Genomic DNA, 11,981 nt, shown 5'->3' with positions numbered 1-11,981 from the left:
CTCGACGCAAGTTTGGGCCCGGGATGGGTCGAAAACGGACGGAATCCGGACATTTGTTTGTTTGGGGCCACGCGTTGGGCCGCGCTATTCGTTCGTTCTACCTCAAACGGACGCACCCAGACAAGACGGGGTCGCGCGGTGGAGTTGGCATGAGGGAAAACACTAGGTGATACTATGATCTTTTCCTTGCGTGTTTGCGTTGCAATCCCAAGTAGTCACTGGATCGCTGCCGCCTCGCCGGGCAACGGATCCTTGGTTCTTGTTGATGGGGAAGTGATCTTGTCCTTTCGGTAACTCTCTCTGATCCTGATCGGTTCTGCTATATATTTAGTCAAAGAAATTTCAGACTGGCTGCTATAGTGTTCTTGATGCTTGGTTAAAAATAGGATTTAGATTCGGTTAAGTTAATCATGATTTGTTTCTGGGTTAGTCTCTACTCTTATCAGATTCCCATGTTAGAGAAAAATCTGCTCTATGAATTAATCTAGATGCAGATAGGAAAGAAGAATTCAAATTTTGATAAAAAAAGGGGGATCAGAAGTACAAAAGTAGTACAGGAATCAATGTTTGATTATGTGGGTCGTACTGTAATCTACTCCAGTGTGTGAGACAACAATTAGGAGCCATCTATTTTATCATGCTAAAGAAGTAGCAGTTACAAAACCATTCAGTGTGGGATCATGCTCATGTCACATTATGAAATATGATTAGGCGGTTAGTAACAGATTGTAATTCTTTTTTTTCTTTTCGAAACAGAGGCAAAAGAATTGCCTCATCGATTAATTAAGAAGAAGAGAATTGCCCGGTTAATTTATGAAAAACTGGGCGAAAACCGATACAAACAACCCAAAAAAGGCTACTCACAGAGCACGAAGCACCACGAACACATACACTGCCCACCCAATGCTCCTAACACACAACACTCACAACCCTCAACACTTGGTGAGAACATCGATGCAACGACTCAGAAGATCAAAGCCACGACGACGACACGAGAATGATAGCACTATCCATCATGAAATCATGTATGCCTTCTCTTTGCCGTCACACTTCTTGCGTTTGTTTCTCTTTAATTTCACCTTCACGAGGCAACCATCTGTCTTGCCGGATGTCGAGCGATCAGTCACCAAGCAGCTCTCAAAAGCCGGTGCCAACACACCACACGCATCCACATTCTTCAGATGCACACATGACAAAGATAAGTCATGTTCCTCACATGAGGTCGCCGACGAGTCCATCTTCATATCTCCACTGACAGACTCATACAAAGCTCCCTAAGCTCAGGCATGATCTTCAACACCGGAGCCACGACAACGGCCATGGACTCGCCCTCAGTGGAAGACAATATAGGGGCGAGGTAGGCATCGATGCTGAATTGTCTCCACCACAAGGGGAGAAACATCTGAATAACTCCGCCCCCTTGTCCTCTTCAAAGCAAACACCGTTTGCACAAGGAGCATGCGACATCAGAGTAGTCTTCAACATAGTCGACACAGCGGAGAGTCCACTCAGAGCAGCCTCCGCTCGCTCCAAAAAACTTTCAACCCGCGCCAGACAACCTTGCAACAGCATAGTCTGATCTAGAGCGGACTGCACTACCACTTCAGACTGGGTTGTTGAATTAGCAGAAACAGAGATGACAGACGCCCAAGATCCACGGTGAAGTGACTTGGAGGGGAGCGTGGATTTCATCGAACCCTCGCATGAAGCAGGAGCGGGACGATGCACGGAGGCGGGGCAAGACACATGCGGCATGGCAAGGCATGCCAGCGAGCTTAGAGGACGCCAGGGATTGCGGCATCCACGCGCACGGTGACCGTTTTCCAAACAACGAGAGCACCGTAGCAGATCTCTGCAATGAGCCGCACGGTGCCCATGAGCGAGGCACCCGCGACATCTACAGATTGTAATTCTGACCATAACAGAGGAAGAACTGTCATGGTTAGTGTATATTGTAGCAGTAAAGTAGATATTGTCACTGGAGGATATGAACGAAACATGAATCAGGGTCAGGTCATTTAATCTTTGCAAGTCGCAAATGGAAACCTGTCATATACTACATATTCAGTAAAGTTTGTATAGACTTGTATAGTTTGCTACACAAGCTCGTTCCTGTAGGAAATTGTTTTTAGAAGACTACCTGCTAGCTTATACACTTGATTGCTGATTGAACAAATACCCAAGCACATCTCTGAAAATTTAGAGGATTTGCTAAAGAACTATTTCTGCAAGCATATCAAATTGAGTGATGTATGCCTGAGTGAGCAGACATGTACATGCCTATTAGCCATAGTAGTAAATGTGTACCTCAATAGTACACGTTTAAGTTCACGGAAAATAACTAGAAACCAGAAACTGAGCTCAGGTTATGCATCAGAACAATGTCTCAAGCATTTAGTAATCTTTGTTGTAAAACTATCATCAGGATTTATTAGACTAATTGTCCATGGGAAAGATCCATTAAAATAACTTAAATCTTATTAAGTAAAATTGCTCTAGGAACAGGACCTTTAGGATTAAAACAAGGCGGTAAGATACAAGGACGCTTGACAGAAACAACATATGCCTCACATGCTACGGACAGCGAAGATAGGCAATCGAGAATGTAGTCGAAGACACTGAGGTCCTCCTGCGTAAACAAAGCACCACAAACAAGATCATGCAGGCTCGGAGGAGAGAGGGACTGACACCAGTGGGGCATGCCATGACCAAGCACATATGGACCTCAGCACGGCACATCCAACAATCCATCTTCGAAGAAGGACACTACCTCCTCGCCTGGATCGAAGGCACCACACTCGCAAGATGGAATGGATGTCACAGAAAGATGACCACCTAGAGAGGGTCAGCGCACCCCCAACAAGCCCTCGGAGGCCCTCAACTAGAGAAGGGGAACCTTCAAGCTAGGACGAAGAGGGCATCACCGCCCCTACCACCCACAACCCAAAAGCGCCCACCGGCCACAGTTCTCCCAAAGTGGCACCTTTAAGAAGGAAACGGCGCGGAGAGCACCGCCGCCGCCCAACAAAGTTAGGGTGTTTGCCCACGAAACCTAGGGGAAGGGGAAGTGGGGGAATTAGACCTGACTGAGCCTCCGCAGAGGGAAGCGGCGCCCTTGGGCGTCGACGTCATCGCAGCCGTCCATGGTCGGCTAGGGATTTCGCCCGGTCTAGGTTCCCCGCCATAGCAGCACCCCTTACCTGGGAGCCGACAACCCAAGTCCCAAGGTAGGACGGCAAGATTGGAAGGGACCCGCACGCCGAACGGGGGGGAGGTGACGGATCTTGCACCGCCGGCCGCCGATGCAGCCACCAAACCCCGTGCACGTCCATTAGATCATGCGGCCCGCACGGCGAGGAACGCCAGATCCAGCGCTCGCCGCAGAGCCGGTGATGGCTCACCAGTTGAAGATGTCGCCCCAGACCCGGAGCTCCCTGCGGGAGAAGCAGGGCAATAGGTGGCCCAGCCGCCACCATCCTTGGCGGCGCCCCGGGCTTTCCCGACGCGGTCCGGATGATGTCAGGTGTCATCTCCTCCTCCGACAGCTCCCATAACTCCAGCTCCGATAACTCTACCCCTCCTACCACCGACACCTACATGAAAGGGTACAACCGCACTAGACCATAAGGGAAAGGGGCCAATTAGGAAATGGTGATTTCCTCTGCCCTTCTATGTCTCCGTTTTATCTAGTATTGTCAGTGTAAATTAGTGCCGTCCGGCGATGAACTATGAGATCTTTTGGTTGTATGATGACTATGTCCGTTTGCTAGCATGTGAATAATGTCCCTTTTTTGCTAAGTGTGTTCATCTACGTATTTGCTAGTACGGTGCATGATTCCGAAGGGTCAGATATGAGGAGGACGATTACGGAGACAACAAAATGAAGGGTGACCGGTCATGGTACGTGGCAGATTAATTAGGTGCGCTATAGAGGCTCTTATGCTAAAAAATAGTAAAGTAAAAAAGACGGACAAAAACCATTCCTTCTTTATTAGTCGGTATATATATAGGCGCATAAAATTTATGCACCGATAAAGTAGGCTGAACAAACGTGCCGGGGAGGATAATCCAGAGTTAACGAGTTGTTACACACTGTGTCCAAAGTAGTGCAAACCAGCGGGTCGTTTTGTCGTTCAGTCGTGTGGATGTGGGCCTACGGCCTTATCAGTTTCCATTTTTGAGACCAGGTATCACATTCCACGCTACTGTTGCGAGGCATCGTGTGTGCAACGCCCGGCGTTCAGCTACCAGAGCATCTTCACTTGACCGGTTAGCGTCAACCACCCGTCCACCCCGTCCCTCCTCCTCCGCTTGCGCTGGCTATATAGGCAGCCATCCAGCAGCTTCTCGCCGGCCTCAGCAACGAACCAGCCAAAATCCATCTGCAGCTAGCTAGGGTCTTGCTTGCTTGTGTGGCCATGGACATCTATAGCGCGGTGTTCGTCTTCTGCGTCTACGCGGTGGGCACGATGGAGGTGCAGGTGCTCTCCGCCATGGCCCTGGCGCGGCGGAAGGCCGCCCCGGCGCCGACGGCGTCCAAGCTCGGGCGGATGCTGGGCAGCTCCCTCTGCGTGTTCGTCGCCACCTACCTCCTGGCCCACGGCACCCTGAGCGTCCTCGCGCCGTGCCACTTCCAGTGCCTGCGTGTGCGGATCGCTGCTCTCGTCGCCGGCGTTGTGGACCTCGCTGTCACCGCCAGCATCATGCCGGTATGCTCTTGCTCCGCCCGTGTTGGTCTGCTCTTGGATCTGAAGTTGGGATTTAGTTTTCAGATGCCTTACGTACCAACTCTGTTTCTCCTCGATCTTATCAGCGTCCCGTGGAAGGTTAGCTGCATGCATGCGGCGCGGGTGCATGTGCCAGAGGAAGATGGATCTGGAGAGTCACGAATTGGATTAAAACTGGCATGCCTTATAGTATATACCCTAAATAACAAGGGCATGCGTTGTGTCGTGTGTTATATTGTGTCTTTGTGTTGATCATGGATTTCCCCGGTTATGTGAACATGTTTTACTTTACTCAGTATAGAAGCATTTGAGGGTTGGAGCTGTTATGTGAGACTCTATTTCGTGAGCAACTTCTCGAAGGGTTTATCTATGCATGACCTTATCTTGGTTTATCTCGTCTTCTTTGTCTTGGTACAAAAAATTGCTAGTGTCAGTTTTGCCTTGCGCGTTCGTGTACAGGGCCACGTAGTCACACGGGCTACCCTTGCCTCTCCGCTCGCCTTGCGATGGACGCTCGCTCGACTCACGCCCATACACAGAGACAGAGGCACCACGCCGTTCATCAAGAAATTTGGCCGTCGTTTTGCCTGGAGCACGGTCACGCGCGCCGGTGCGGTGGATATTTGGCACTAGCATGCGATTACGGGCATGGGGGGCACGCGCTCACTCTCCTGCCTATAGGGTCACTGAGAATTTTAGGTTGTGATGTGGTGGCTCGAGCTCTCTAGTAGGATCTGAAATATGTTGACTGCAACAGAGTTTTTTTTTTGATAAAAAAATATCAGTTGCAGCCGAGTTTTTTTAATTTGAAACTGGAATACTAGTGATTCTAGATTTGCAATACAGCGTAATAATTGTAAAACGAGTGTACGCACAAACGAGCCGTGAGTCGTGATCGACTCGTTGGATCTCGTAGCCGCGATTTGGAGCAATGGATCGTAGGTGCAGGTTGCTTTGCAGACCCCTTTAGGGACAGGACTTTCGCTCGCGCCGCTCCCGCAAGCGGCCGGGCGAAACCCCAGCCCGTCGCCGCCGCCTCCCACACCTTCGCCTCCCCCTCCCTCGCCGCCGCCAGGGGACGGCGCCGGGCAAAGCCCATGCGTGCGTCGGCGGCGGCGGGGTCCTCCCCTCCCCACGAGGCGCGGGACGTCCGGCTCTCGTGGTGGCGCGCATGGCCAGGTACGGCGTGCAGGCGAGTGGATCTGGCGTGGGGGCGGCCAGGTGAGGGCGGATCTGGCGCCGGCGAGGGCGTGGCGCGGCCTGCCGCGGAGGCGGCCAGGCGAGCGGATCTGGTGCCGGCGACGGCGCGCGTCCAGGGGTGAGCGGGCGTGGTGCACGGCCTGGCCCCAGTAACGATCATAGCGATCTCCTCTGGTACCTACTGGTACGTCAAGATCCGATTGGCCGGTGACGGCCAGGCGAGGGCGCGCGCGGGCACGGCCCGGGGTGGGCGCGGCCAGGCGAGGACGCATGGAGGTGCCTCGGATTCGGCGCGGGCTGGCGGGGCGGCGCCCCTCCGGCGTGTGGCGGACGGATCTGGTCAAACCTGGCCAGATCCGTGGTGTGTTTGACGCGCGCCGGCCCTGCGCGCTGGTCCTATGATGTTGGAGCAGGCGGCTCCGGCCGTGATAGATGCGGGATGCAGGGACTGATCTGGTCACTGTAGGCTCGCCGTGGGCTGGGTGGACCACGACTCCATGGCTTCTACGACTAGGTTCTGCGGCGGTGGCGGTGTGAGACTGCATGGACAAGCTTCTGTGGGCGCGAGCGAAGGTGTGCGGCGATACGGACGGAAGTCCTGCACGACCAGAGGCCGGTGGCGATGGCGCCTGTGGGTGTCATTCCCTCCTTGGAGGCGTCACCTGAGGTGTGTCGGCATCTTCCTCGTGCTCGGACGGTGGTTTGTCTCCGGGCGAAATCCTAGGTCCGGTGTTGGATCGGCGTGATGGCGGCGTGTTTGACGTCGTTCCTCTGTTGGGAGCATCACGTTTGGAGACACTTCCTGGAAGCTCTTTGTGGCGCTCCTTCGGTGCTCGCCGCTGTTCAAGGTGAAGCTCCAGGTGCAATGTACGACATCATCGATGAGTCCAAGACGAAGCTCTTCCTGGGATCGATCAAGTCCCGCCATCTACCCCCTGCTTCCTAGGTGGATGGTTCGTTGGTGAGGGAAGTTGTAGTGGGAGCTGCTGCTGTCTTCGGAGGTGATCGGCGTTGTTTGAGACGCGGTGGCGATGCTTAGCTTACGACAGGTGCTTCGGTTGTGCAGTCATGTTGCTTGTGGTGGGTGTAGCTCTCTGCAGCTATTAGGGCCGCAGTTTTTTTCTTTCTCTTTTTTATCTTCGGATCTTCATCATGTTGTTCTTCCGCTGCTTTCTGCTAAATTTGAATCAAGCCAGCAATTTGCTGGATCTTTAAAAAAAAGGTTGCTTTGCACAAAGCACATTAATACGGGGGCATATACACTGGGTGTACGAGTTGAAGAAAGCAAAGATGACTGGTGGTGTGTGCCCATCTGGGTAAGTAAATACCGCCAAATTCACCTGTCTGTCCTCGGCAGTCTGCACCGCAGTCACAGGCTTTGCATGCATCCATGCGTTAACTGGCATTCATGGCCGCCTACTCTTTACACAAAAAAGGTCGGAGGTAGGTGGTGGGTGCATTGATGAAAGTGAAACCGCAGCCAGCTGTGGTACAACTTTCCCCTCCGTGGTTAAATACAGCCTGCTCCGCGGACTCCGGCCGCTCACTCAAAGTCGCGCGCTCGGCGTCGTTGCATTTTCACCTCTCCTCAGCCAAATAAGCGGCTGCTTTTGCCAAACATCTCTTGGACAAAGTTGAAGAAGAGACGTACGGCGATGAAGCCTCTCCCGGTGACCCTGGCTCTCCTGGCCCTCTTCCTCGCCGCCTCGTACCAGGATCTCGCCGTGGCTGCTGCAGGTAACTTCACCGGACACAGGCACTCTTTGATCTGTTCCTCGTACCACTCCGGCATGCACTCCCTGATGACAAGAACTACGTATTTTGTTTGCCTTGTGGTGGGTGGGCATGCAGATGCAGATGCAGATGGAGTCGGCAGCGGCGCTCCGGTCCTGGACAGCGTGTGCGAGGGCAAGTGCAAGAACCGGTGCTCGCAGAAGGTGGCCGGGCGGTGCATGGGGCTGTGCATGATGTGCTGCGGCAAGTGCGCCGGCTGCGTGCCGTCGGGGCCGTTGGCCCCCAAGGACGAGTGCCCCTGCTACCGGGACATGAAATCACCCAAGAGCGGCCGCCCCAAATGCCCCTAGGACTACCACCATTCATCTTTTTTTTTAAGGTGAATGGGAACGTAGGAGATGGATCTTGACGAGCCGAGTGCGTGGGATTTAGGGGCTCCCCTTGTTTGTAAGTTTGATTTGTTCAGAATAAACAACGTAGATCTGGTTTGAGGAGGAGTGCTTCCATGTAACGTCTTCTCGCATTTGGGTTTCTAGACTTTGTACCTTTGTTGTGCTGTCTGTTCTTTGATGCAGAATCTGCTCCAGATTTAGGTTTCCGACTGTAGTTGGCCTCATTCGACGCCGGTGGTCGTGCCAGCGACTATTCGAGGGCTTAGCGGCATGCTTTGTTCAGCCACAGATTTGCTGATTTCTGCAAAATTCGGTGCTTATTCCAGGAGAGAGATATACTAGTAGAAAGTAAGATGGGCTGTAATCACAACGAGTTCTGCGTCAGTGTCCAAATGGGCTTGGTTTAGATCGGCCCAGGCCCAAGAGGTGGCGGTGTGTGCTTTCCTCCGGTCCAACGCCAGGGTTTTTTTTTCGCCTAGAAAAATGGAGTTGTTCTAAGAAAACACTCTTCATGGAATTATTCAATTTTTTTCTAGATCGTCTTCAAAGACCCAGACAGTCAGCTCCTCCCAGCTCTTTTGTGTGATTATGAAGGAATCGTAATGCTCATTATAAAATGCAAGCCCGGATAAATACTTGCAGAAATGGGGAGTGCGGATTTTTGGAAGACGGTCTCCGGGAGCCCTTTTTTCAAAAACTTCCAAAATGATACTTTCCAAGTTTCAATAGAAATAAAAAAAGTGTGTGAAAACTTATACGTATTCGAGACGGGTCTGTAGATTTTCGTTAAATAATACTCCCTTCGTTCTGAAATACTTGACGGAGAAATGAACGTATTTGAACGTATGTTAGTTCTAGATACATCTGTTTTATCCATTTGTAAGCTATGCAAAAACAAAACAAAATCCCAGCCCAACAACAACAACAAAATTGTCCATTTTCATGTATGTAGTTGTCTTTTTTGTCTACCCCATGTATGAAAATATTGTCTCCGTCTGGAATTATTTGTCGCGGGAATGGATAAGAATAAATGTATCTAGAACTAAAATACATCTAGGTATATCCATTTCTTCGACAAGTATTTCCGGATGGACGAGTATATTATTAAGAAACATATTCTCAAACATGATATAGATGTATTTTTGTATGTATAAAAAATTTCAAAATAATTTGGGGCTATGAGAATATGATATTTTAGAGGGCTCCCCGGAGCTCGTCCTCTATTGATCATTTTGTAGTGGCGGGCCTTTGAAAATTTCAACTTCAAGCAAACTCAATGATCTGGACATTTTTGGTCATCCAACGACAATCATCAAATGTATTCACCACCGCGCTCCCACCGTTCCGGCCCGTTTCATCATCCCAACATGGGACCCGAAGAAAGCCGCCCGCAAGGTTCGGTCCACGAAACACAACACCCAACGAGTTAAGCCGAAAAAACAGGGCGGAGAACGTGGCGGCCGGTCAGTGTGGACCTCCTGAGCACAACGCCACGTTGGTGCCGCCTGGGCAATCGCAAGCCTTATGGACCGACAACCACGAGCCGCCGCCTCCGATGCTTTTGTGCTCTCTGATGCTCTCTCCGTTCGAAAATACTTGTAGAAGCAATGATTTAGATATGTTTTAGTTTTAGATACATTTATTTTTTTCAACAATTATTTGCGGATGGAGGGAGTACTATGGAACACGTGATAGACTTATGGAGGACGAGACATGGTTGAAGATCGTGGCGTTCCAAGCGGACCACCTCACAAACTGAACCAATCACCCAATTTGCCTGCGTTGTTGCCTCATTCGTCAAGAATAAATCATCGCCCTAAATTATCAGATTCTGTAACCGAATACGCATACGAGATATCAACGGATCAGATTATCAATTATGTAACCAAACACGCAGCTATATTGCCCCCAAACCAGTTCCAATCTCCACACTAGTAGCACTAGTACTCTTTATCAACACCCAACCATCCAACGATGAACCAAGGAAGAAGAACCATGTCATTTCCAGCAGCACACAGATCATCATCAGATCCTGCGGACCGACGACTGCGAGCCAACCCTCCTGCCCTTGGCCGCGGAGGGCTTGGCGGCAGTGGCGCAGGACGACGCGGCGGAGGGCTTCTTCATCTCCTTGCTGCTCCTCAGCGAGGACCTCATGGCGCTCAGGCCGCCGCCGGCCCTGTAGCTCTGCGAGAACTCCGCTGGTGCGGCCGGCATCGACCTCCTCATCACGGACTCGGGGGCCCCGGCCGCCTTCTTGGCGCCCCGCCGCTTGGACAGCTCCACGGCCACGCAAGGGTCCTCGGCCATCGCCCCCGCCTCCTCCTCGCCGGCGGCGTACCAGCCGTGCTTGCGCTTGAGCCGCTCGTTGCGCCGCGCGGAGTAGAGGTCGTACAGCCTGCCCCTCTCGAACAGCGGGCTGGTCGGCGCCACCGCCGCCGTCCAGTCGTCCGTGCTCGTGTCGGCGAGGTTGAAAGGCACCGCCTCGTCGGCGTCGTCGGCGTCTTGGAAGTGGAGGTTCTCCTTCCCCGCAGCTCTTGTCGCGACGACGGTGAAGTCCGGCTTCGGGCGCGGGCTGGTCTCGAGGTAGGAGGAGTAGGACGACGGCGGCGGCAGAGCGCAGATGGACGAGCGCATCGGCGTCTGAGCTTTCTTGCTAAATCCTGCACAGTGGACGGATCAGTACAAATCTGTGAGAATTCAAAACTTGAAGATTCTACGGTTGTAGTACAAAAAAGCAGAACTGAATCGTGTTTTTGTCATCAGAGAAACAGAAATCGTTTCTGAACTAGGGAGGATTTCTGAACAGATCTGGAAAGGAAACAATCTGGTTGCTGATGGAGACCGTAAATAAAACTAAACAAAACAACCGGATCTTGAGGCACCGAACAACAGGATCGAAACGCGAACAGCAGGAACTCCGACAAAGAAAGATCAAGAGAAACGGAGCAAAACCAAAGAAACTCGACGCGGGGATCCGAGCAGAGCGACGTGGTACCTGGCGAGGGGATGTGGACGGAGGACGCCAAGGGCGGGCGGCCGGCGGCGGCGTGGCTCGGCCGCGGGCGGAGCCGGCGCGGCGAGACGGCGAGCGGCGGCCGGCGGTCCATGGATCGATCGGCCAACCAAGACGAAGGAACGGCGGATCTGAGGGGGGCAAACAAGAAGACGAGTTGTGAGAACCAAAATGAACCACAGAGAAGATCGAGAGGACGCCGCCAAGGGACCGTCGAGAAAGCAAGATATCAAAACCTACCCGGTGCGGCGGCGGCGGCGGTGGCGTGGTGGATTGATTCTCTCTCCTCGGGTGGATGACGAGGTTTTAATAAGGGGACGAGAGGTGGACGCAGGGGAGGAGCCTCCAACGGTCTGATTTGGTCTTTTGAATTGTCCCGACCCGAACGTTGTTCTGTTCCGAGGGCTGTGAGCGGACGCGTCGCTCCGCGTCGAGTTACTGTTTTTTTTTTATCTCGCTCGCTTTATTGATTCAAGACAATTTTGATAGGTACTCTCTCCGTTCCAAAATAGATGACCCATATTTTGGAATGGAGGAAGTACACGCTTTGGGTCGTGAGGAGTGTCCAATCAAACATGCCTACCTATACCTAAATTACATGCAAATTTAGCGAGATTATGAGCCTCGAAGTTAAAGTTCCTTCGCTCAAACACAAACGAGCATGAAGAAAAACTAGCTCTACGATCTATTATTTCATGTATTACAGCTGCATTGGGACCTCCTGTCCCTTTATTGATATCATGCACCACCCCTTGGCAATCTGAAGCCATCAGAATATCATGCTCGTTCAGGTCTTCTGCAAGAGAAAGGGCCTCCCGACATGTGTATGTTTTCAGGATCATTGGGTCCCGGGTGCCCCCAAACACAACCGCTGACGAGCCAAGAAAGTTCCCGTTTGAATCTCGACATATG

The 11,981-nt window shown here is 52.0% G+C and overlaps 3 protein-coding genes across 3 annotated transcripts; 2 read left to right on the top strand and 1 right to left on the bottom strand.

Moving 5' to 3' along the window:
* Positions 1 to 4,343: 4,343 nt before the first annotated feature.
* LOC123049063 (uncharacterized) lies at positions 4,344 to 5,119 on the top strand. The gene is made up of 2 exons (XM_044472058.1): positions 4,344 to 4,709; positions 4,814 to 5,119. The coding sequence occupies exons 1-2, from the start codon at positions 4,419 to 4,421 to the stop codon at positions 4,829 to 4,831; spliced, it is 309 nt and encodes a 102-aa protein (XP_044327993.1). The 5' UTR covers positions 4,344 to 4,418; the 3' UTR covers positions 4,832 to 5,119.
* A 2,286-nt stretch (positions 5,120 to 7,405) lies between these two features.
* On the top strand, positions 7,406 to 8,362 carry LOC123049062 (peamaclein). The gene is made up of 2 exons (XM_044472057.1): positions 7,406 to 7,664; positions 7,779 to 8,362. The coding sequence occupies exons 1-2, from the start codon at positions 7,583 to 7,585 to the stop codon at positions 8,009 to 8,011; spliced, it is 315 nt and encodes a 104-aa protein (XP_044327992.1). The 5' UTR covers positions 7,406 to 7,582; the 3' UTR covers positions 8,012 to 8,362.
* Positions 8,363 to 9,905: 1,543 nt separating this feature from the next.
* On the bottom strand, positions 9,906 to 11,454 carry LOC123049060 (uncharacterized). The gene is made up of 3 exons (XM_044472056.1): positions 11,310 to 11,454; positions 11,052 to 11,200; positions 9,906 to 10,716 (listed from the first exon to the last, which is right to left on the bottom strand). Exons 2-3 carry the CDS (start codon positions 11,161 to 11,163, stop codon positions 10,079 to 10,081), a joined length of 750 nt encoding a protein of 249 aa, XP_044327991.1. The 5' UTR covers positions 11,164 to 11,200; positions 11,310 to 11,454; the 3' UTR covers positions 9,906 to 10,078.
* Positions 11,455 to 11,981: the final 527 nt, after the last annotated feature.

This window comes from Triticum aestivum, chromosome 2D, assembly GCF_018294505.1.
Source record: "Triticum aestivum cultivar Chinese Spring chromosome 2D, IWGSC CS RefSeq v2.1, whole genome shotgun sequence".
Lineage (NCBI taxonomy): Eukaryota > Viridiplantae > Streptophyta > Magnoliopsida > Poales > Poaceae > Triticum > Triticum aestivum.
Note: the sequence above shows the minus strand (reverse complement) of the source record. Positions and strands in the feature narration are given on the sequence as shown.